This window comes from Oncorhynchus kisutch, linkage group LG6, assembly GCF_002021735.2.
Source record: "Oncorhynchus kisutch isolate 150728-3 linkage group LG6, Okis_V2, whole genome shotgun sequence".
In the NCBI taxonomy this organism is placed as follows: domain Eukaryota; kingdom Metazoa; phylum Chordata; class Actinopteri; order Salmoniformes; family Salmonidae; genus Oncorhynchus; species Oncorhynchus kisutch.
Window position 1 is genome coordinate 36,624,972 of NC_034179.2, and position 26,838 is coordinate 36,651,809.

Below are 26,838 nucleotides of genomic sequence, written 5' to 3' on the forward strand. Positions count from 1 at the left end.
CAACTGCTACTCTCTGTTTATCATACAGTTGAAGTCGGAAGTTTACATACACATTAGCCAAATACATTTAAACAATTCCTGACATTTAATCGTAGTAAAAATTCCCTGTCTTAGGTCAGTTAGGATCACCACTTTATTTTAAGAATGTGACATTTCAGAATAAATAATTATTTATTTCAGCTTTTATTTCTTTCATCACATTCCCAGTGGGTCAGAAGTTTACATACACTCAATTCATATTTGGTAGCATTGCCTTTAAATTGTTTCCCTTGGGTCAAACATTTCAGGTAGCCTTTCACAAACTTTCCTCAATAAGTTGGGTGAATTTTGGCCCATTCCTCCTGACAGAGCTGGTGTAACAAAGTCAGGTTTGTAGGCCTCCTTGCTCGCACGTGCTTTTTCAGTTCTGCCCACAAATGTTCTATAGGATTGAGGTCAGGGCATTGCTACTCCAATGCCTTGACTTTGTTGTCTTTAAGCCATTTTGCCTCAACTTTGGAAGTATGCTTGGGGTCATTGTCCATTTGGAAGACCCATTTGCAACCAAGCTTTAACTTCTTGACTGATGTCTTGAGATGTTGCCTCAATATATCCACATAATTTTCCTGCCTCATAATGCCATCTATTTTTTTGAGTGCACCAGTCCATCCTGCACTCAAATTATGTCAATTAGCCTATCAGAAGCTTCTAAAGCCATGACATAATTTTCTGGAATTTTCCAAGCTGTTTAAAGGCACAGTTAAGTTAGTGTATGTAAACTTCTGTCCCACTGGAATTGTGATACAGTGAATTATAAGTGAAATAATCTGTCTGTAAACAATTTTTGGAAAAATGTATTGTGTCATGCACAAAGTAGACATAACCGACATGCCAAAACTATAGTTTGTTGACACGACATTTGAGGAGTGGTTGAAAAACAAGTTTTAATGACTCCAACCTAAGTGTATGTAAACTTCCAGCTTCAACTGTATATGCATAGTCACTTTAACCATATCTACATGTACATACTACCTCAATCAGCCCGACTAACCGGTGCCTGTATATAGCCTCGCTACTGTTATTTTTCACTGTCTTTTTACTGTTGGTTTTATTTCTTTACTTACCTATTGTTCACCTAATACCTTTTTTGCACTGTTGGTTAGAGCCTGTAAGTAAGCATTTCACTGGAAGGTCTACACCTTTTGTATTTGGCGCACATGACAAATAAACTTTGATCTGATTTGATTCTCCCAAAATAATTTCTCATCCCGTTTTCTTAATTCGGCTAATACAGTTAAAGACCACCGTGTCTTTGTCAAGGAATTAAACATTCTCTGTATATTTCCCCAAGCTTTTTGTATATCAGACAGATTCCATATTCCAGCTTTGTCAATAATGATGGAATATTTATTTATTATCTCTTGCCTACACTTCTCTACATTGACATCTCTACATTGAAATATCACTAGACAGTGAATTTAAAATATTTTTCATGCTCACATCCGGAGGAGCTGTTCTGCCCTTTTCTAGAGTGGTTTTCTCTCTTAACAATGGCATTATATTAACTTTAAAAGCTGTATAATATATGTCTCTATCTTTATTTATTTATTTAACCCCAAAATATGTATATACAGTGGCGAGAAAAAGTATGTGAACCCTTTGGAATTAATTAGATTTCTGCATAAATTGGTCGTCAAATTTGATCTGATCTTCATCTAAGTCACATTAATAGACAACCATAGTGTGCTTAAACTAATAACACAGAAAATATTGTATTTTTCTTGTCTATATTGTATACATAATTTAAACATTCACAGTTTAGGTTGGAAAAAGTATGTGAACCCCTAGGCTAATGACTAATTGGAGTCCAATCAATGAGACGAGATTGGAGATGTTGGTTAGAGCTGCCTTACCCTATAAAAAACACTCACAAAATTTGAGTTTGCTATTCACAAGAATTATTACCTGATGGGAACCATGCCTCGAGCAAAAGAGATCTCAGAAGACCTAAGATTAAGAACTGTTGACTTGCATAAAGCTGGAAAGGGTTACAAAAGTATCTCTAAAAGCCTTGATGTTCATCAGTCCATGGTAAGACAAATTGTCTATAAATGGAGAAAGTTCAGCACTGTTGCTACTCTCCCTAGGAGTGACTGTCCTGCAAAGATGACTGCAAGAGCACAGCGCAGAATGCTCAATGAGATTAAGAAGAATCCAAGTGTCAGCTAAAGACATACAGAAATCTCTGGAACATGCTAACATCTCTGACGAGTCTAAAATACGTAAAACACTAAACAAGAATGGTGTTCATGGGAGGACACCACGGACGAAGCCACTGCTGTCCAAAAAAATAACATTGCTGCACGTCTGAAGTTTGCAAAAGTGCACCTGGATGTTCCACAGCGCTACTGGCAAAATATTCTGTGGATAGATGAAACTACAGTTGAGTTGTTTGGAAGGAACACACAACACTGTTTGTGGAGAAGGCACAGCACACCAACATCAACACATCATCCCAACTGTAAAGTATGGAGGAGGGAGTGGTGGAGGGAGCATCATGGTTTGGGGCTACTTTGCTGCCTCAGGGCCTGGACAGCATGCTATACTTGACAGAAAAATGAATTCCCAATTTTATCAAGACATTTTGCAGGAGAATGTTAGGCTATCTGTCCACCAATTGAAGCTCAACAGAAGTTGGGTGATGCAACAGGACAACAACACAAAACACAAAAGTAAATCAGCAACAGAATGGCTTCAACAGAAGAAAATACGCCTTCTGGAGTGGCTCAGTCAGAGTCCTGACCTCTATCTGATTTGAGATGCTGTGGCATGACCTCAAGACAGCAGTTCACACCAGACATCCCAAAAATATTGCTGAACACAAACAGTTTTGTAAAGAGGAATGGTCCAAAATTCCTCTTCTCCGTTGTGCAGGTCTGATCCGTAACTACAGAAAAGGTTTGGTTGAGGTTATTGCTGCCAAAGGAGGGTCAACCAGTTATTAAATCCAACGGTTAACATACTTTACCACCCTGCACTGTGAACGTTTATACGGTGTGTTCAATAAAGACATGAAAATGTATAATTGTTTGTGTGTTTTTAGTTTAAGCAAACTGTTTTTGTCTATTGTTGTAACATAGATGAAGATCAGATCAAATTTAATGACCATTTTATGCAGAAATCCAGGTAAATTCGAAGGGTTCAAATACTTTTTCTTTCCACTGTATATACACTGCTCAAAAAAATAAAGGCAACACTTAAACAACACAATGTAACTCCAACTCAATCACACTTCTGTGAAATCAAACTGTCCACTTAGGAAGCAACACTGATTGACAATAAATTGCACATGCTGTTGTGCAAATGGAATAGACAACAGGTGGAAATTATAGGCAATTAGCAAGACACCCCCAATAAAGGAGTGGTTCTGCAGGTGGTGACCACAGACCACTTCTCAGTTCCTATGCTTCCTCTGGCTGATGTTTTGGTCATTTTTGAATGCTGGCGGTGCTTTCACTTTAGTGGTAGCATGAGACAGAGTCTACAATGCACACAAGCAGCTCAGGTAGTGCAGCTCATCCAGGATGGCACATCAATGCGAGCTGTGGCAAGAAGGTTTGCTGTGTCTGTCAGCGTAGTGTCCAGAGCATGGAGGCGCTACCAGGAGACAGGCCAGTACATCAGGAGACGTGGAGGAGGCCGTAGGAGGGCAACAACCCAGCAGCAGGACCGCTACCTCCGCCTTTGTGCAAGGAGGAGCAGGCAGAGCGCTGCCAGAGCCCTGCAAAATGACCTCCAGCAGGCCACAAATGTGCATGTGTCTGCTCAAATGGTCAGAAACAGACTCCATGAGGGTGGTATGAGGGCCCGACATCCACAGGTGGGGGTTGTGCTTACAGCCCAACACTGTGCAGGACGTTTGCCAGAGAACACCAAGATTGGCAAATTCGCCACTGGCGCCCTGTGCTCTTCACAGATGAAAGCAGGTTCACACTGAGCACATGTGACAGACGTGACAGTCTGGAGACGCTGTGGAGAACATTCTGCTGCCTGCAACATCCTCCAGCATGACCGGTTTGGCGGTGGGTCAGTCATGGTGAGACGTATCATTTCTTGGGGGTGCCGCACAGCCCTCCATGTGCTCGCCAGAGGTAGCCTGACTGCCATTATGTACCGAGATGAGATCCGAGATGAGATCCTCAGACCCCTTGTGAGACCATATGCTGGTGCAGTTGGCCCTGGGTTCCTCCTAATGCAAGACAATGCTAGACCTCATGTGGCTGGAGTGTGTCAGCAGTTCCTGCAAGAGGAAGGCAGTGATGCTATGGACTGGCCCGCCCGTTCCCCAGACCTGAATCCAATTGAGCACATCTGAGACATCATGTCTCACTCCATCCACCAATGCCATGTTGCACCACAGACAGTCCAGGAGTTGATGGATGCTTTAGTCCAGGTCTGGAGGAGTTCCCTCAGGAGACCATCCGCCACCTAATCAGGAGAATGCCCAGGCATTGTAGGGAGGTCATACTGGCACGTGGAGGCCACACACACTACTGAGCCTCATTTTGACTCGTTTTAAGGACATTACATTGAAGTTGGATCAGCCTGTAGTGTGGTTTTCCACTTTCATTTTGAGTGTGACTCCAAATCCAGACCTCCATGGGTTGATACATTTGATTTTGATTCATAATTTTTGTGTGATTTTGTTGTCAGCACATTCAACTATGTAAAGAAAAAAGTATTTAATAAGAATATTTCATTCATTCAGATCTAGGATGTGTTATTTTAGTGTTCCCTTTATTTTTTTGAGCAGTTTATATTTATATAGCACCTTTTAAGGACTCAAACCTCTTCTAGAACACAAAATGTCTCTATAGGGCCTGGCTACCCATCAAACTTTTGTTCACTTCAAAAAGCTTGTTGAATACTTACATTAACCACACCTGTAAAAATTGCTACTCAACTAGCAACTCACTTCTATTCAAAAAGAAGGTTTCACAAAAAGAAAGGACTCTAAGCCTTTTAATAGAGGACTTGAACCCTTATAATAGAGAACAAAGACAAAGGCCTCAAACCTTTTCATAGAGAACAAAGGATGTCTGGATTTGAACCCTTATACATTGCAGATCCATATCAATGAGCATTTAGAGCCACATGGAGCGTAAGCCACAAGCCTCCACCAACATATTATACTATACTATCTCGCTACCACCAAAACATGTAGGTACGCACACACACACAGACATTAATTGAAGTGTTGGGGAGGAAACAATAAGTGTACTTTGAGAGCCGGTTGTGTTGCAGAGTTGGTGAGGTCACTAGTAATCTCAGCTCTGTCTCTTAAAAGAATAGAATAGACAGAAGAAGATCTACATGCACACCCACAGACATACACATATAAACACACACACATATACACACAAAGACACACATACAGTTGAAGTCGGAAGTTTACATACACTTAGGTTGGAGTCATTAAAACTTGTTTTTCAACCACTCCACAAATTTCTTGTTACCAAACTATAGTTTTGGCAAGTTGGTTGGGACATCTACTTTGTGCATGACACAAGTCATTTTTCCAACAATTGTTTACAGAGAGATTATTTCACTTACAATTCATTTTATCACAATTCCAGTGGGTGAGAAGTTTACATACACTAAGTTGACTGTGCCATTAAACAGAAAATGATGCCATGGCTTTAGAAGCTTCTAATAGGCTAATTGACATCATTTGAGTCAATTGCAGGTGTAGCTGTGGATGTATTTCAAGGCTTACCTTCAAACTCAGTGCCTCTTCCCTTGACATCATGGGAAAAGAAAAAGATAAAGAAAAGGAAAAAGAAAAAATTGTAGACCTCCACAAGTCTGGTTCATCCTTGGGAGCAATTTCCAAACGCCTGAAGGAACCACGTTCATCTGTACAAACAATAGTACGCAAGTATAAACAACATAAGACCACCCAGCTATCATACCGCTCAGGAAGGAGACACATTCTGTCTCCTAGAGATGAACGTAATTTGGTGTGAAACGTGCAAATCAATCGCAGAACAGCAAAGGACCTTGTGAAGATGCTGGAAGAAACAGGTACAAAAGTATCTATTTTCACAGTGAAACGAGTCCTATATCGACATAACCTGAAAGGCCGCTCAGCAAGGAAGAAGCCACTGCTCCAAAACTGCCATAAAGATGCCAGACTGTGGTTTGCAACTGCACATGGGGACAAAGATTGTACTTTTTGGAGAAATGTCCTCTGGTCTGATGAAACAAATGTAGAACGGTTTGGCCATAATGACCATCGTTATGTTTGCAGGAATAAAGGGGAGGCTTGCAAGCCAAAGAACACCATCCCAACCATGAATCACGGGGGTGGAAGCATCATGTTGTGGGGGTGCTTTGCTGCAGGAGGGACTGGTGCACTTCACAAAATAGATGGCATCATGAGGACGGAAAATTATGTGGATATATTGAAGCAACATCTCAAGACATCAGTCAGGAAGTTAAAGCTTGGTCTCAAATGGGTCTTCCAAATGGACAATGACCCCAAGCATACTTCCAAAGTTGTGGCAAAATGGTTTAAGGGCAATGAAGTCAAGGTATTGGAGTGGCCATCACAAATCCTTGACCTCAATCCTATAGAAGGTTGTGGGCAGAACTGAAAAAGCGTGTGAGAGCAAGGAGGCCTACAAACCTGACTCAGTTACACCAGCTCTGTCAGGAGGAATGGGCCACAATTCACCCAACTTATTGTGGAAAGCTTGTGGAAGGCTACCTGAAACATTTGACCCAAGTTAAACAATTTAAAGGCAATGCTACCAAATTCTAATTGACTGTATGTAAACCTCTGACCCACTGGGAATGTGATGAAAGAAATAAAAGCTGAAATAAATAATTCTCTCCACTATTATTCTGACATTTCACATTCTTAAAATAAAGTGGATATCCTAACTGACCTAAGACAGGGATTTTTACTAGGATTAAATGTCAGGAATTGTGAAAAACTGAGTTAAAATGTATTTGGCTAAGGTGTATGTAAACTTCTTACTTCAACTGTATATACAGTGTGGCAAAAAAATATTTAGTCAGCCACCAATTGTGCAAGTTCTCCCACTTAAAAAGATGAGAGAGGCCTGTAATTTTCATCATAGGTACACTTCAACTATGACAGACAAAATGAAAATGAATTTATTTGCAAATTATGGTGGAAAATAAGTATTTGGTCACCTACAAACAAGCAAGATTTCTGGCTCTCACAGACCTGTAACTTCTTCTTTAAGAGGCTCGTCTGTCCTCCACTCGTTACCTGTATTAATGGCACCTGTTTGAACTTGTTATCAGTATAAAAGACACCTGTCTGCAACCTCAAACAGTCACACTCCAAACACTCCATACTTATTTTCCACCATAATCTGCAAATAAATTCATTTTCATTTTGTCTGTCATAGTTGAAGTGTACCTATGATGAAAATTACAGGCCTCTCTCATCTTTTTAAGTGGGAGAACTTGCACAATTGGTGGCTGACTAAAAACTTTTTTGCCCCACTGTATACACACCCCCAGACACACACACATATACCCCCACACACACAGACACACACTCACTTCACCTTCCACCTTACCCCCTAAAAGAACTTAGTAAAGCCACAGACACAGAACTTCTCTCCCTCCCCCTGGCCCTGTCAGAGTGAGAGGAGAGAAGGCAACAGTGGGCTTACCCTCGCTGACAGGTGACACTGGTTATCAGCCCTGCCACCATGTACAGCGAACATTCTGACACCCATCAATCAAAAGGAACACACTATAAACACACAGTTCTCTCCCACTCCCTGACATCACCGCAAATATTTATTTATATACCGGGTTCTTGACATAGCTCACTCTAATATATTTACTGATGTACATATGTTTCCTACTATATCTTGTGTAAATTAATTTGGTGTAGATACATATAGATTGCATTTGGATTACTCTTACAGTGCTATTTGGGTTGTTAATTGGAGAAAGAGTGGAGAGAGAGACAGAGAGACAAGCAGAGAGTATTCCATGACAAATGTATAATATTGCTTCCAGAGATATGACTTTGTGTGATGACTCATCCATCATTTATGGCGCTTTTGAAATGATCATTTAAAAACGTTCTGTCAGAAAAGGACAGATCACTTTGAATGATGCTCCGAAGCTCCTACATACAATTCCCAGTGTAATTGTTGGTTGTAGGCTAGGGCTTTTTCTTCTATTTATGCATTATTTTATGACAAATGGCCAATTGAAAATGAGATATGGCCGAAACTATCCAATTACATTAGAAAGAGAGGTGAGCACAGTGGAGCATGAGTAAAAATCTAATCTTTATGTAATGTGTTGGAATCCTTGGCAGGGAAGAATTCAGGATCCCACCATGTTCTATTTTGAGTGTCATATTCTCCCAATCCCTGCAAATGTTATAGAATTTGACCAATAACCATCATCATATCTCTATGGTTGATGTTAATGTGTCATCCATAGGACATGTCCTTCTATTGAATGCATTTCTCACTTATGGCAGCAGAAAGGAGGTCAGGACTATTTGACAGATGTCCTGACCCGTCCTGACCCGTTCTCTACACAGATACAAACAAAACAATATGACGCCTAGCCTGAGAGCAAAAAAGCACCACAAGTAATGTGACATTAAGCCATAAATGGCTTTCTTTGAAAACGGAGCCGCCATTTATCCAGATTTATTGTTTGACCGCTATAACTGTTTTACCTTTGAGCAGAGTTTTGGAGGTGATTTGTAATCATTAAAACAAATGCTGTGACTGTAGTTGTGAGTGCTGACCCAAATGGGGTCTGCACTCCCATCCACACTACAATAAGCCCCAGACCTGTCAGACAAACCACCTTTTTAAAGTATATATTTATCAGAGTAATTGATCCTTCGCTAAACCCTCCCCAGGGTTCTAGGGAACCAACCACAGTACTCAAATGGATAGCAACTGTCGCCTGTAACGTCTGCATCCAACTCACACTCTCAAACACGTAGATCCCCTGAACGCAGCTCACTCTCCAGCCCCCTTTCCAGCTCACACTCTCAAACACGTAGATCCCCTGAACGCAGCTCACTTTCCAGCCCCCTTTCCAGCTCACACTCTCAAACACATAGATCCCCTGAACGCAGCTTACTCTCCAGCCCCCTTTCCAGCTCACACTCTCAAACACGCAGATCCCCTGAACGCAGCTCACTTTCCAGCTCACACTCTCAAACACATAGATCCCCTGAACGCAGCTTACTCTCCAGCTCACTCTCCAGATCCCAATCACCTGAATTCTGATCACCTGTTCACACAACTGTATGTCATTATCACATACTATTTACTTCAGTTCTTTGTACCCCATCATTGTAAGGTATTGCTTGTTTTTGATACACTTCTATTCGGAGCTCTGTGTTTAGTGTAATGTAATCTTCCTGTGTACAATAGTTTTTGCCTGCCTCACTAACGGTGGCTTTTGCCTATTCCCTGCCTGTACTTTAGCAGGCAGGGACCTATTGCCTGATCTCCTGGACAACGTTACTAGCCTTCTCCCTGCCTGTACTGTTGCCTTTTTGGACCCAGCTACCTTCATCCTCCTGTGGTCCTTTACAAATAAACACCTGCAGCGCCCTGCGCTTGAAACCAGCTCTCTGTCTCCAATCATGTTCATTACATCGCCGAGTCTGACACCTCGGACAAGCCCACATTTAAATCGCATGAAAGCCAGTGAGGGCAATGGCAAAAACAGATTGTTTTCAAAACATGTATGTTTATATAGATACATAATTGAACAGTGCACCAGGAGATGCACATCACGTCTACCTCGGCCTCTTCCATTATTCCCAACACAAACTTAATTTCTTGGTCAAGTGTCTGATTAGTTGACTCTCTGTGATCCTGAGACAATGCCAAGGATGCTGTTGCTGTAACGTTGTGTCTTGTAATTTGTTTTATTTTCCCTCCAGAAGCATCTGAGGCACACAGCACACCCCGACCCTGAATACAGATAGACAGCCAGGCTGAGGCTCACAATCATTGGTTTTTCAAAGAGGAAGAGCACTTTGGGCTATAAGATTAATGCATGGCAGTGGCTTTGATTTTCATAACAATAAATGCTTTTTGAAATTCCTTTTTTCTGAATCTAACCAATGATGGTGTAGTTATTTTTGTTTAGACTATTTTCCGATCAAAATATGGCAACTAAACCCAACATTAAATGTTTTCTCCTTCAGTAGAGATAGTCTGACGATGTTTCTCATCCTCCTACACTGACGTCAAACTCCAAACAAAGTAGTGTCATGTTGTGTTGATCCTCTTTGAAAGGACATGGTGTACCATCACAGCGTTATTCTGTTAATCTAAGTTTTAGCAGACACACTTAGAGCTATGTTTTCTGTCAAAGAGTGGACATTATGTCCAAAGCATTATGTCCACATGCAAACTGGTTGGTACAATTTAATTGCACTTACAGTGCATTCGGTTAGTATTCAGACCCAGTGACTTTTTTCACATTTTGTTCCGTTACAGCTTTATTCTAAAATGGATTTAAAAAAAAACTTTTCCTCATCAATCTACACACAATACGCCACAATGTCATAGCAAAAACATAGAAATGTTTGCAAATGTATATTCCCTTTACTCAGTACTTTGTTGAAACACCTTTGGCAGTGATTACAGCCTCGAGTCTTCTTGGGTATGATGCTACAAGCTATCCTTTACTCAGTACTTTGTTGAAACACCTTTGACAGTGATTACAGCCTAGAGTTTTCTTGGGTATGATGCTACAAGCTATCCTTTCAAGCTCTGTCAGGTTGGATGGGAACCGTCGCTGCACATATATTCTTCAGGTCTCTCCAGATATGTTTGATTGGGTTCAAGTCCAGGCTCTGGCTGAGCCAGTTAAGGACATTCAGAGACTTGTCCCGAAAGCCACTCCTGTATTGTCCAGGCTGTGTGCTTAGGATCGTTGTCTTGTTGGAAGGTAAATATTCACCCCAGTCTGAGGTCCTGAGTTCTCTGGAGCAGGTTTTCAAGCATCTTTCCCTTGATCCTGACTAGTCTCTCAGTCCCTGCCGCTGAAAAAACATCCACACAGCATGATGCTGCCACCACCATGCTTCACAGTAGGGATGGTGCCAGGTTTCCTCCAGACGTGACACTTGGCCTTCAGGCCAAAGAGTTCAATCTTGGTTTCATCAGACCAGAGAATCTTGTTTCTCATGGTCTGAGAGTCCTTTAGGTGCCTTTTGGCAAACTCCAAGCGGGCTGTCATGTACCTTTTACTGAGGAGTGGCTTCCGTCTGGCAACTCTGCCATAAAGGCTTGATTGGTGGAGTGCTGCAGAGATGGTTGTCCTTCTGGGAGGTTCTCCCATCTCCACAGAGGAACTCTGGAGCTCTGTCAGAGTGACCATTGGGTTCATGGTCACCTGACTGACCAAGGCCCTTCTCCCCGATTTCTCAATATGAACTTATTTTCTTTGCATTATTCTAGGTCCTTTTGGTTATTTTGACCAGTTGCCATTTTCTGCAAATAAATGCTCTAAATGGCAATATTTTTATTATTTGGGAGAAATGTTGTCATTAGTTTTATAGAATAAAACAACATTTTTAATTTAACTCAAAAACATACCTATAAATAGTAAAACCAGAGAAACTGATATTTTTGCAGTGGTCTCTTCATTTTTTCCTGAGCTGTATATACATATATATTTTTTTAAACATTTTAACAAAAATTCTGAAACCTGTTTTCTCTTTGTCATTATGGGGTATTGTGTGTAGATTGATGAGGATTTTCCCCCCATAACTTTTAGAATAAGTCTGTAACGTAAAATGTGGAAAAAGTCAAGGCATCTGAATATTTTCCAAATGCACTGTATGTTACAGAACACAACTACAGGATCAATATGAGTGTTGGTACATAACCTTCACTCATTCACTAGCAATGTGACAGCCAGGCTTATATGGGCATTTGATGAAGGAACACTTTGTCCATTAATGAAATCCTTGAATAGGATTGTGCAGGGGAGAGACAAAAAATGGAAGAGTCTAGTGATGAAAATAACCACACATCCCTCCACCAATCATCTGTGCTTTGATTCAAGGGGAAAATGTTCGATATTTCCAATTACATTCTTAGATGGTGAACATCTCCTAGATGTTAAACACATCTCCTCAATGTTAAATATCCTCAACATATCTGTTCACACACTCTTCATTCATCTTCATCTCAGTGTACAACTTAAGACACATTTATACCTGGTTCTAACATGCGTCCTTTGTCCTGATCTTGTCCACATTCTGATTGTGCCCATCTTTTCAGACGTGTCTAGACATGATATTAAAATGTGTCTCTTTTCCATCCATGCTGACAAGACTTCCTGGTCCCTCCCTGTATGCAAGTTAATTGATATATTTCAAATATATATATATTTATTAGTTTACTTTAAGACACATTGATGCCATAAGTCAATGGTCAAAAGAAGCATATTAGCACTAGGTATAAAAATTGCATTTTTTTCTCTCAATGGCTGAAGATTGCAGTGTGATAACAGTTACATGGCCTCTCATTTAACACCTGAGGTGTAATTTAGGGTTGTGTCTCAGTCGCTAGATATGTAGCCTGTTTTGACATCCTGCCCACATTATTTCCGACTGCCTGAATCTTATAAGCGTTTATTGATGTCCCAGTGCCATTGCACAGCATTCAGTGGCCATTATGTTCTTATAATAATAACCCAGGCCCCTTTGTTGTCTTTTCTGTCCTCTTTTTTCCAATGTTAACAAGTCAGATGGCAGTAATAGTCTAGAATATTATAATATGATATATTTAAGCAATAAGGCCCGAGGAGGTGTGGTATATGGCCAAAATACCACAGCTATGGGCTGGTCTTAGGTACGACACATCGTGGAGTGCCTGGATACAGCCCTTAGCTGTGGTATATTGGCCATATATCACAGACTCCCGAGGTGCCTTATTGCTATTATAAACTGGTTACCAACATAATTAGAGCAGTAAAAATAAATGTTTTGTCATACACGTGGTATACGGTCTGATATACCATGGCTATCAGCCAATCAGTATTCAGGGCACGAACCACCCAGTTTATAAAATATAATAATATGATACAGTATATAACATAATAATACAATACTAGAATATAGTCAAGTAATATCACAGCAATATGTAAGGGACATTTGATATAATTCAAGATCCTTCATCTAGCATTCATCTCCCTCCCCTTCATTATTTAAATGTTTAAGTAAGGTCAACCAAACCCGTTTGATATGAATAAAGATGACAGCTACTTATTGGAATATAAATGCTGCTAGTTGTTTGTTTGGCCCTGTGATCGATACTTCATTTCCTTGTTGGGCAGCGGCTGAGGCTGGCAGGGGCCAGAGAAAAACTTCACCTGCAGCCACAACCTCTTATCCTAGATTACTGTCTACTGTCTCCATATCTTCATTCCAGGCTCTGGTTCATATCTCCATTCACTGACTGAGGAATAACAACACTCCCCAGAAGTTATACTCTGATATGAGATCCTGAGACAGTGGAAGCCCGTTATACAATGAACAACAGACACATGTTATTGTATGAAGAAAACCGATTAGCAAAAGTCATGATGTAGTGAATACACCTGACGCTTTCACTTGCTGTTTGTTTTTCTGTTTGTGTGTCATGTGTTTCAGTAACAGCAGTCGTAGCTACCAAGGGGCATACTTTTTCTGTTTGTGTGTCATGTGTTTCAGTAACAGCAGTCGTAGCTACCAAGGGGCATACTTTTTCTGTTTGTGTGTCATGTGTTTCAGTAACAGCAGTCGTAGCTACCAAGGGGCATACTTTTTCTGTTTTCTCCCAGGCTCTATTACTATATATTGTCATTGTTGGAATTGTCTCTTCTCTCTCTTCCAGGCTGGAGTCTCCCACGCGGTCTCTGTACATGGAGGCCCCTAAAGGAATCCAGATCCTAGCAGAGGCAGGGGACATCCAGGCCACGTGTAGAAGTGACCTACGCCTGGAGTCCAAAGACGGAGAGGTAGGGGACCCATTTTCCCAACTTTTATCTTTTCATCTTTCCATCCTCCTCCCTTAAAGTAGTCACTGATCTAAAGGATTTCACTCGATAGCTTTCATTTTCTAGTTATATCAGATCAGTTCATCACTGATGTCATGAAGGAAGGAGGTCAGGAGGGAAGTAAGGCTGCATTAAGAGTTCTCACACTGTGTATACTCTACATCTGTATATCTGTCTGTCAATGTTATGATGTGAGGAAAATGTGAATGAGGGTAAAACTTAATTTGTCCTATTGTTGTCCTTGTTCCGAAGTTTAATAAGAAGACTTAACAGAATCATGTGACTAGATGATATAACACATAAACAGAGGCCCCTCTCCATTTTATGGACTTGATGTGACTTATATCAGAAATGTTAGTGCTTTGCTATATCTGTCTGTGAGGTGTCTGCACTCACACATTTGAGAAGCCTTCCAACTGTCCATGTGTCACCTGCCTGATGTGTGGACAGACACCTCACTGACAGCTCTCGCTCTCTAGGAGCCCCTTGACACTTCCAACCACAATTAGTGGTGAGGTTTGCCTTTTAGAGACCTGCCCATCCCCCAACCTTTCTCTCACTGCAGAGATTTGCTCAATAGCAGATGTGTGGAGAAGTCAGCTGAGACTCCCTGCTTAAGTGTTCCAGGTCATTTGATGGGAATGCTTCCCCCAGGCGCCTGATAATGACTCCTTTTACCTTTTTATATATGGAGCAGTTCCACTCCCGGTCGGGCAAATATACAAGCCCAGTCCCGGGAGGGCGAGGGGGGGTTAGAGAGATGGGATTTAGACTGGGTGGATGGTAAAGTTGGGTGAAAGAGAAGAAATACCATTTCAAATGGTAATGTCAACTTAAAGTTAGAAGTTATTGCTGGAATTGATAGGTACAGTCTTAGGAAAAAGGGTTCCAAAAGTTTTTTTTTCGGCTGTCCCCATAGGATAACCTTTTTGGTTCCAGGTAGAACCCTTTTGGGTTCCATGTAGAACCCTCTGTGGAAAGAGTTATACATGGAACCTAAGGGTTCTACCTCTTCAAAGGGTTCTCCTATGGGGACAGCCGAAGAACCATTTTAGGTTTGAGATAGAAGAAAAGGTGCTAAGAGTGTAGCTTAAACGCCTGGGTATAGATTTGTTAATCTTAAATCATGAAACAGCGCTCAGAGATGAGTTAGGTGTGTGACCATTAAGAGGTTATTGCCTGTAATGGCTTTGTTAGCCGATAGCCACTTTTCTTCAGCCCAGAAGCATGGCAGAGATGCCTTTAGCAAAATGCAGAGTTGTGTTTTGTTTTCTACAATGAACAGATCATGCAAACTAAGCAGATCTACAGTATATTGTCAACAGAGCTTTGAGTGATCTATCATCTCAAGCTCATTATAATTGTCTTGTTGTTAGGTAGAGGAGGCTATACTTGGTGATTTTTTAACAAATACATGGGTGGAGTCACACACACAGTTCTCTCTCTCACGCTCTCTCTCTCTCTCTCTCTACTCTTTCTCACTAACTCAGCAACCTACCCACCTACACATACTGTAAGTAAATAAAAATCCCTCTGCCTTTATCTTCTGTCTCCTCTTGGTCAGATCAATCTGGACGCACGGAGGATCAGGCTGCTGCGTCTGCCGGAGGGCAAGGCCTCTCCATCGGGGACCACCTCCAGACAAACTGTCTATGAGGTGTGCGTCTGTCCCAATGGAAAACTCTTCCTCTCACAGGCCGGGAAAGGCTCCACCTGCCAGATCAGCAACAACGTCTGCCTCTAGAACACATACACACACAAAAATATGCACACACACACAAACACACACACACACAGAAACATTTGCACGCACACACACAAGCACTGAAACATACACACACACACATTGAAACACACATACACACGCTGAAACACATACACATATAGATCATACCGACACACATTGTTATCAAACACACACACACACACACACACACACACACACACACACACACACACACACACACACACACACACACACACACAGAGAGAGAGAGAGAGAGACACATATACAGAGACACACACACACACACAAAGTGTTCTGTCCCTCCTAACAACCCTCTGGCAGAAACTGAGAGGGATTCTCCTGCGATTTACAAAGAGACACTCAGAGTGACAATGTTCTGTTCGCTGTCCTGAAGACAATTTCAGTACCAGAATCACTAGGGTGATCACCCACATTTAGAAACCCTGCAATATCCTGCCATTTTACACTCTTTGCTTGAAGTCATCTACCACACATGTGGTGATAGAAGGCTCATTGCTATTTTGTTCTATGATTAATTTTTTCCAGTTTGTTAGCAGTTCTAACGAATATTGTCTCTTGTTTTGAAACATGAACTGTGTGCCAATGGCATTTTCCTTTGTGAATGATTTTGATTGTCAATGTGTCAAGCTTGGTAACACTTGCATATCATGTCAATTCACGTAAATGTCGACTTTATAGAATCATGAAGAGAACAACCGCAGCACAGATTTTTAACCCACACAGCTAAGGGAACATTATGGTAAACATTGAGTATATCTCAATATATACCAGAGTATATACTGTATATATACCATAAATACCATAGAGAGCATATCTGCAAATCTGTGTATGCGACCAATAAACTTTGATTTGATTTGATGGAGATGTGATGGTCTTCATAGGTGATCACCCTACCATTTCCTCGTACTGGGACTGAACCATTGTGACCCACTCTGTTCAAAGAGGGGAAATTGTGCCTGTGCCTTATATCAATGCACTTGTGGCAAGGAGAAGCACATCACACAGACTTTCTTTTGTTAATGAGTACATTCGATTTTTCCTTTCGGTTAAATCCGCTTTGTGTGTAGAGGATGGGAATGCAAAGATATCTAATTCACCCAACTGCATGCACCCACACCCTCTTTCTCCCTCTCCTTTTCTCATATTTTTTCAGTGGTTTAATCCCTTTGACAATAATATTTGGGCCAACATATTGGTAAACACATGTTTTTTTATATAGTTTATTTGTAAATACACAATCACATCTGTGTGTGTCAAGGACATATCCTCGATATAAGGAGAATATGCTCTTTTGCAAATTCAAGCTTTTATAATATCATGTGTTTTTGTAAACCTCTTGATATTCTACAGGTACGCATGTATAGTGTACAATGTTTGCCTTTTGGGAGAAGTGATATTGCTTTTTCATTATTTTGGTCCTCTTCTTTGTGTGAAATTCTCACATGCTGAGCTCAATAGTACATATGAATCCTAGCCCATATTGTTTGGCAGTTGGGGGTGAGGTCTTTGCATTCCTCGTGTGTTGTGTGGAATTTGTTCTACTAAAAGCTTTTTTTTGTTGCCTTTTATCGACTGTGTATTTGGCTCTACTTGTTCAATGATGCTCAGAGTAACCGACACACAAACCAAAAAGTGGAGGGGCCCCTACTATGACTTGATACGTAGTCATCTTGTACAGTACTCATTGAGTACTTGTCCTTAGCTCCCATACACTGCAATCCTCCTGAAGCAATCTGAAGTGAACAGTGTCTGTGTTCAAGTTTATTAGAGAGAAAATGGATGTACTCAAGTCCACTTTGCCTTGCATCGACGTCCTCTTCCTTTACTCCATTTCAATGGGGCTGTTTGCCTCAGCTTAGACCACTCGTTATAAGTGCAGCATCCCTGCTGAGGAAAGCATTACAGTCTTCAGGAGGGTTTTTACAGCTGGGTTTTTACAGCTCTGTCAATGTTGTGCTACTGTATATTCAAGAGATGTTACGTTTTGTATTGGCTCTGTAAAATGTTTTTTTTTTCTCCACATAAAAGCCTTTTATTAATTTAGATTTCAGACGCACACACTGTAAAATGCCACTGAGTATTGCTGATAGTATATAATAAACTAAATGTCAAGATGACTGAAGCATTTCCCCAGGCATATTGAATTTGGTCTGTTTTATACAGTTATTGTTGTCTGAAAAGCAGATCAGTTGACCCAAACTACAGCATTCTTATATTTCAGTGTTCTGCACCATAGAAAAGTTATGACACAGACACACACAAAGTGTACAAACCTGAGTGTGTCCAGTGCTAATTGACTAGATCAGAGGACTGTATCAACACCACTCAAATTAAGTTTAACTCCCCTTTTCCTTCTCATTATAGTGAGACAGACTGTCCAGAGTGTTTGATGTGTGTTTTGATTGGTTAGGAACTGGGCAAATGGCTGCCGTGAGCCTCATTAGCAAGTATTTGCTAAGTGCCAGGTCACTGGTTGCCTCTGCCACAACCCCAATAACAGACTAAGGATTGCAAAACATTAAAAGCGGCCCTAGTCCTCTACTACTCTCCTGTCCACTGCACATACATGTCATTCTGACTCCAGTTATTAGATTGTCTCTGTTTGTAATTATAAAACAGCGTTTCCAAACCCCAATCCTCGGGTACCCAAACAAACTCACCTGATTCTACTCATTGAGGGCTTGATGACTAGTTGACAAGTTGAATCAGGTGTCCATGTCCAGGGTTACAACAAAAATGTGTGCTGTTGGGGGTACTTGAGGACTGGAGTTGGGAAACACTGCTCTAAAATAAATACTGATCAATGACAGTGCTTCTGGGTATGCAAACGAATAACCACTATTATGGAGGACTTCCTGTAGAATTATTCTAATGAGAGACACTGTTAATCATTGCCTTCATTCAAGTCTGTCTTCTGGCCTACTGAAAGAAGATAAAGGATGGGGGATGGGGGATTTTAGAATCAGATTCTCCAAAAGTGCTTGATCAACACAGTTCACACTTAGCTTCAGAAGGATTATCTAAGACCCTTTACATGTTTTGTGAGATAATTTCCCTGCAACTATAGCAGAAAAGCAAACTCAAAAGTCTCATAAGGGTCCATCATTTGACAATAGCTACAGTATGTTTCCTTTAACTGGTCCAGTGATTTTTGGTCAACATTTAGAAAGTTACAATTGCCTGCTGGGGTGCATTTCTATTTAAAGTTGTTTCCATTACCCATTTAGGAAAATTGTGCATTAAGAAATTGGCGACAGCCTGTATTTCCTTCCACCTATTTGTTTTATTTCTCAGGTTGCCCGCAAAATCCAGCATGGATAGAATGCAATAATTGACTAATGTTTGCCATATTCTAATGAAAGATTCTCATGTGCCAACGTATCTCCACGGGCCCATGCCATGGGGAAACTTGCACTCCTGTAGATCAGAAATAATTGGATGTTGATACTTGCCATCCAACCAGAAAAGCAAGGCAAAGTAATTCAGGCATTCTTGGAAGTCAGGACAATCCTTGTCCTGTAAATCATAATTTATTAGAAAAATACAGTTTCCATCATAGTTTTTCCAATAAAGAAAGTTAGACAAAGGAAAATACACCCCTGTCGAACGGATAAAAATGTGTCAATCTTTAGAAAATGTATCCTATATTTGCCATTTCCATCATCTCAATTTCTACTTTTTTTGCGACATTGCTGAATAAAACTGGAAATTGAAACATTCCTAGTGTCTGTCTGGCAGTGGTACTCTTATAGACTGAGAGTGACAGACGTCTTCAAACATACATAGTTTCTCTGTTATGATGGGGATATAATTATATATATATATATTCAATAGGCTAACCGCCAGTGGCTCAAGACACAGAATGATATATATCAGAGCTACCATTTTACAAATTTTTTGGGTGTTCTAAACGTTAGCTATGTGTTGTCTCTCACATCTCTCCAATTGAACGAGATCTAATGAGCTAAAATCAGGACATTGAATGCCATATTTATTATATTCTAATTTGCAAAATTATGTTTTATGAATCATTAATTCGTTAAAATGGCTGTAAACACTAATTGATTGAATAACATATTTTGCATGTTTCTGAGATATTTAGTTGAAAACATTTTCTGAGCTGAGTGTTAAGTGCATTCTTGTGTAATTTAATTTGTTTTAGTTCTTAGCTTAACAAAGATGTGTTACGTCACGTCTTGAGGCGATTTTGAACAGCATCACATGTGAAAGGAGCACAAAATGTTGATGAGGGCATGAGGACAAAATGACACTCACAATCAAAACAAAAATCACTTCGTACCTTGCTTTGGGTTTGACATTAGGGGCCATTCTCTCATGTGTCTGAAAATAGTCTGCAGCTTGTCATTTCAAACGAGACTTTGGTTACCTGTCCTCTGTTCAATCAAAAGAGGATGCTTATTTCATATTTTAAGATACAGATCTGATATAACGCTTTCAGGAGTGATAGCTGTGTCATCCATGCTCGAGTATGAGGTATTCATTTAGTTCACATACATTTATTTAGTCCTCTTTGAGAAGATTCAATTACGATTAAAACACATTTTTGCGAATGTAAATGAAGATCCTCGCACATTCTATGCAAAACAAATGGATATAGACAGAATTGTAACAATGCGAATACGTAATGCGAATACGTGTTAACTGACACGAATACGTGTCAGTTAACTATCTTACATTTATTATACTTTCTGTATACAGTTTGTATTTATGAATTGAGTTGCAATCTAAAATGTATCAATAAACTTATTTAAAAAATAATTGCTTCATTTGTGTGCATATTCACTCTTCTGTCCGTCAGATAATTGTTCTACGTTTTCACATCCTTGTTTATGTTATACCCTCCAGTAACTCAGTTAAAAGCCCAGTGCAGTCAAACACGTGATTTTGCAGTGTTTTTTATATATATATATCTTTCCACACTATGATGTTGGAATAATACTGTGAAATTGTGAAGAAAATGGTAATGCCCTTTTAGTGTAAGAGGTGTTTGAAAAGACCTCCTGAAATCTCAACCTGTTTTAGTGGGATGGAATTTTGGCCTGGCCGGTGACATCAATAGGCAGTAAATTAGTTAATAGAGAATTGCCAGGTGACATACAATGCCTCCTGGCAGCCATGTTGGAAGACAATTTCTGTGCTGTATTTGGCAAAGCAGGAAAGACGACATGGATTTTGTTTTTTACAGATTACCCACAATTACATACAAAACTGACTTGCATAGTTAAGCAAAGGAAAAAATACATTTTTAGAATAATAATAAAACATTATCAAACACCAAGGAGATAAGACTCAAGGACTGTCAGAAAAGAGAAGAAACCTTTTTGCCAAACAAAACCTGAACCCAGACAGCTGTCAGTACCGGGTCTGCTCCAATCATTTCATCATGGTAAGTCAGATTCTGAGTTTAGTTTAGCTTTTAGCTGTTATGCTAACCAGGTGTTAACAAGACTAAGTAGCTAACATTAGCTAGCTAGATAGCTTGAAGTCTGTCTAGCTAGTAAGTGTCTCTCGCATAGGCAGTGTGTGAGTTTCAAGTTTTGGGGAAGCTATTTTTTCCACATAAAAATACCTCTTTATAATAAAGTCAGATCAAATCAAATGCTTTTATAAAGCTATTTTTTACATTAGAAGATGTCACAAAGTGCTTATACAGAACCCAGCCTAAAACCCAAAGAGCAAGCAATGCAGATGTAGAAGCACGTTGGCTAGGAAAAACTCCCTACAAAGGCAGGAACCGTGGAAGAAACCTAGAGAGTAACCAGGCTCTGAGGGATGGCCAGTCCTCTTCTGGCTGTGATGGAGGGATATTATAAGAGTACATGGCCATTAAGGCCTGATTGTTCTTCAAGATGTTCGTAGGTTCAAATAATAAATCACAGTGGTTATGGAGGGTGCAACAGATCAGCACCTTAGGAGTAAATGTCAGTTGGCTTTTCATAGCCGAGCATTCAGAGATGTGAGAGAGAGAGATGTGAGATGTGAGAGAGAGAGAGAGAGAGAGAGAGCGCGAGTGACGAAAACAACAGTTCCGGGACAAGGTAGCATATCTAGTGAACAGGTCGGTGTTCCATTGCCGCAGGCAGAACAGTTGAAACTGGGTCAGCAGCACAACCAGCCAGGAGTTATCAGTCCAGGTAGTCCTGAGGAAGACAAAATGGTTGTCATATCATGTGCCAATCTGAACGATTCTCTTGTGCCATTTAAGTAAAGAGCACCATCACCTTGTATACATGACAAAAGTGCCCCCTTTGAAGGGTGTAGCAATCCCTTCTAAATAAACAAACACAGTTTCACAGTCATTTATTTGAGGATACGTATGAATATATAAAATCTGGAACAACATCTAAAAGATGTAAAAGATAATTTATGATTTTTTAAACATACTGTACTTTAATTAATAATAGGCTAAAGTTATATGGGTGCAATTGAAAGTATTTTGTGTGTAATCTCTGCTTTGCCTTGCCCCACTGAATAACATGTATTTCTTATAGCCCAATTATTCTCTCTTTCTTTTACAATTTAAACACATTTAGCACAGACAATATAACTGTTGTGGTAGTCTTATGCAAACCATTTTCATTATCACAGGGGCCCCCCCAAGTTTCACGCAGACCTTCTGGGAGAAAAGTATCTGGCATTGAATTTGGTAGTAGTAGTTGTACATGTTTTAAAATAAGAACCCCATCATCTCCTGCTTCCAAACATTTCACTACCTAGAAGGGTTGGATTTGCACTAACTAAGTTTCAATATGTCCAAATTGTGTTTTGTTTTTCTAATCCTAATTGAATATTGTATGTGTACGTATATCACTGTAAATGTTGATCACATTCCATGTGTATGATCATGTATTTTGATACATTGAATGTTAATATTATGAAACTATGTTATACATTTTTTACCGCCTGTTTCAGGAAGTGATGTAACTGAGTACTGCCCCTAGATATACAGTGAAGTCGGAAGTTTACATGCACCTAAGTCAAATACATTTAAACTCTGTTTATCAAAATTCCTGACATTTAATCCCTAGTAAAAATTCCCTGTTTTAGGTCAATTAGGATCACCATTTTAATTTAAAACCTCTTGAGTGTAGAGGGCAGTATTTTGATGTTTGGATGAAAAACGTACCCAAATTAAACTGCCTATTTCTCAGGCCCAGAATCTAGAATATGCATATAATTGTCAGATTAGGATAGAAAACACTCTAAAGTTTCCAAAAATGTCAAAATATTGTCTGTGAGTATAACAGAACTCATATTGCAGGCAAAAACCTGAGGAAAATCCAACCCGGAAGTGCTGTTTTTCATGAAAGCTCTCTGTTCCATTGCCTGCCTTTGCTCCATTTAAAGGGATATCAACCAGATTCCTTTCCCTATGGCTTCCCCATGGTGTGATCAGTCTTTAGACATAGTTTCAGGCCTTTATTTAGAAAAATGAGCGAGAAAGATCACATCGCGTCATTGTATGGCTGGGTGCCAGCAGCGTTTTGCATGCGCAACAGCTTGGAGCAGACATTTCTCTCTCTCTCCTATTGAAGAAGCTACAGTCCCAGTTGAAATATTATCAATTATATATTGTAAAAACAACCTGAGGAATGATTATAAAAAACGTTTGACATGTTTCTACGAACTTTACGGATACTATTTGGAATTTTCATCTGCGATGTCGTGACCACTCGAGCCTGTGGATTTCTGAACGTAACGCGCCTACCAAATGGAGGTATTTTGGATATAAAAATAATCTTTATGGAACAAAAGGAACATTTATTGTGTAACTGGGAGTCTCATGAGTGAAAACATCTGAAGATCATCAAAGGTAAGCGATTAATTTTATTGCTTTTCTGACTTTCGTGACCAATCTACTTGGCTGCTAGCTGTAATGTTTTGTCTACTGAGAGAGATGTCCTTACATAAACGCTTGGTATGCTTTCACCAAAATGCTTTTTTGAAATCTGACACGCCAGGTGGATTAACAACAGGTTACGCTGTGTTTTTCTATATTGCACTTGTGATTTCATGAAAATTAAATATTTTTAGTAATTTAATTTGAATTTGGCGCTCTGCAATTCTGCGGATGTTGACGAAAATGATCCCGCTAACGGGATGGGTGCATCAAGAGGTTTTAATCAACATTGACGCTATAATAATTTTAAGTTAACAATTAAAACAAGTTAACACTTCACTTCAAAGAATCAACACTTATTTTCCATATAGTTTCAAAGAGCACAAGTAAGCTAATGTAAACTCATATGTAAAGACACCTTAGTAGCAAGTAGGCTACTTTATTTAAATAGACAAGTCAGTTAAGAACAACTTCTTATTTTACAATGACGGCCTACCCCAGCCAAACCCTCCCCTAACCCGGACTATGTTGGGCCAATTGTGCGCACAATTTCAAACCTCTTTGGGCGCATGAACTGCTAACGGGACACCCACAACAACATCCGGTGAAATTGTAGAGAATGAAATTCAAAACACAAAAATTGTAACATTAAATATTCATGAAAATACATCATCATCAATCATTTAAAAGCTTAATTTATTGTTAATCCAACCACGTTGTCAAATTTCAGAAAGGCTTTACGGCGAAACCATACCATGCGATTATCTGAAGAAATTGATTTTCCTGGGGTTTTTGCCTGCCATATCAGTTCTATTATACTCACAGTGTTTTAGTGTTTTCTATCCAATGCTATCAAGTATATGCATATCCTAGCTTCTGGGCCTGAGTAACAGGCAGTTTACTTTGGGCACGTCAGTCATCCGAAAATCCGAACAAAAACCAGTCTCCAAAACAGGTTCATTAATTTAGATAGCTATACAGTTTGTAAAGTTAGGTAGCTGGCTACAGTTGAAGTCGGAAGTTTACATACACTTAGGTTGGAGTCATTCAAACTCGTTTATCAACCACTCCACAAATGTCTTGTTAACAAACTATAGTTTTGGCAAGTCGGGTAGGACATCTACTTTGTGCATGACAAGTCATTTTTCCAACAATTGTTTACAGACAGATTATTTCACTTATAATTCACAGTATGACAATTCCAGTGGGTCAGAAGTTTACATACACTAAGTTGACTGTGCCTTTAAACATCTTGGAAAATTCCAGAAAATTATGTCATGGCTTTAGAAGCTTCTGATGGGCTAATTGACATCAGTTGAGTCAACTGGAGGAGTACCTGTGGATTTATTTCAAGGCCTACCTTTGAACTCAGCGCCTCTTTGCTTAACATCATGGGAAAATCAAAAGAAATCAGCCAAGACCTCAGCATTTTGTTTTAGACCTCCACAAGTCTGGTTCATCATTGGGAGCAATTTCCAAATGCCTGAAGGTACCACTTTCATCTGTACAAACAACAGTAAGCAAGTATAAACACCATTGGACCACGCAGCCATCATACACTCAAGAAGGAGATGCATTCTGTCTCCTAGAGATGAATGTACTTTGTTGCGAAAAGTGCAAATCAATCCCAGAACAACATGCTGGAGGAAGCAGGTACAAAAGTATCAATATCCAATATAAGCCAGACTACGGTTTGCAACTGCACATGGGGACAAAGATCGTACTTTTTGGAGAAATGTCCTCTGGTCTGATGAAACAAAAATAGAACTGATTGGCCATAATGACCATCGTTATGTTTGGCGGAAAAAAGGGGGAGGCTTGCAAGCCGAAGAACACCATCCCAACTGTGAAGCACGGGGGTGGCAGCATCATGTTGTGGGGGTGCTTTGCTGCAGGAGGGACTGGTGCACTTCACAAAATAGATGGCATCACGAGGAGGAAAAGTATGTGATTTATTGAAGCAACATCTCAAGACATCATTCAGGAAGTTAAAGCTTGGTCGCAAATGGGTCTTCCAAATGGACAATGACCCTAAGCATACTTCCAAAGTTGTGGCAAAATGGCTTAAGGACAACAAACTCAAGGTATTGGAGTGGCCATCACAAATCCCTGACCTCAATGCAATAGAAAACTTGTGGACAGAATTGAAAAAGTGTGTGCGAGCAAGGTGGCCTACAAACCTGACTCAGTTACACCAGCCCTGTCAGGAAGAATGGGCCAAAATTCACCCAACTTATTGAGGAAAGCTTGTGAAATTCTACCTGAAATGTTTGACCCAAGTGAAACCATTTAAAGGCAATGCTACCAAATACTAATTGAGTGTATGTAAACTTCTGACCCACTGGGAATGTGATGAAAGAAATAAAAGCTGAAATAAATAATTATCTCCACTATTATTCTGACATTTCACATTCTTAAAATGAAGTGGTGATCCTAACTGACCTAAGACAGGGAGTTCTTACTAGGATTTAATGTCAGGAATTGTGAAAAACTGAGTTTAAATGTATTTGGTTATGGTGTATGTAAACCTCCGACTTCAACTGTAACTAAGATTAAGTTAGATGTTCATTTGAGGTAGCCTGCACACAAACGTTATGTTACAGTAGCTATTTCCACCCCAACATAGGGCACCCCATTTCTTCAGACACTCTCTAGTGGTTATAGGACTAAATCACCTCAAACTCAAAACTGGAAAATAACGGTAAGTTTTGCAACTAAATACACCCTTTAGCTAGCTGACCACCAATTGTCATTACAATTTGTCAGTTACGTTAGATTATGAGAGTTTTCCAAAAAGTGACTTATATAGTCGTTTTGTGGGACACGCTGTATATTGTCAAATTTGACTGCTACAGACCATACAATTTAATATGTGTGGTCTGTAAAGTGCCGTTTTTAACCTAAGAATTATAGCTAACGGATTTGGTAATGTTGCTAGCTTAGTTTCTAAATGTTGATTGAACTGCTTAGTAACCAAAAAGGAAAGAAATTGTAAGTATTAGATTATACGAAAACAGATGAATGTCGTCAAGCTTTACCGTATCAAAATTGGAGTCATCTGACGACGGGGGTGTTTTGCACAATCTGCAAAATTGTATTTTTTACTTTGAACCATTTTTTATATCTATCACTCCCCTTA

The 26,838-nt window shown here is 39.9% G+C and overlaps 1 protein-coding gene across 2 annotated transcripts in view; it reads left to right on the forward strand.

Moving 5' to 3' along the window:
* Window positions 1-20,617, forward strand: part of LOC109892766 (delta-sarcoglycan-like) — a 313,752-nt gene extending 293,135 nt beyond the window's left edge. For both annotated transcript variants that reach the window (XM_020485532.2, XM_020485531.2), the window contains exons 7-8: window positions 13,908-14,031; window positions 15,635-20,617. In XM_020485532.2, the coding sequence (XP_020341121.1) occupies window positions 13,908-14,031; window positions 15,635-15,814 (304 nt within the window). In that variant the 3' untranslated portion in view covers window positions 15,815-20,617. The remainder of the gene's footprint in view (window positions 1-13,907; window positions 14,032-15,634) is intronic.
* Window positions 20,618-26,838: the final 6,221 nt, after the last annotated feature.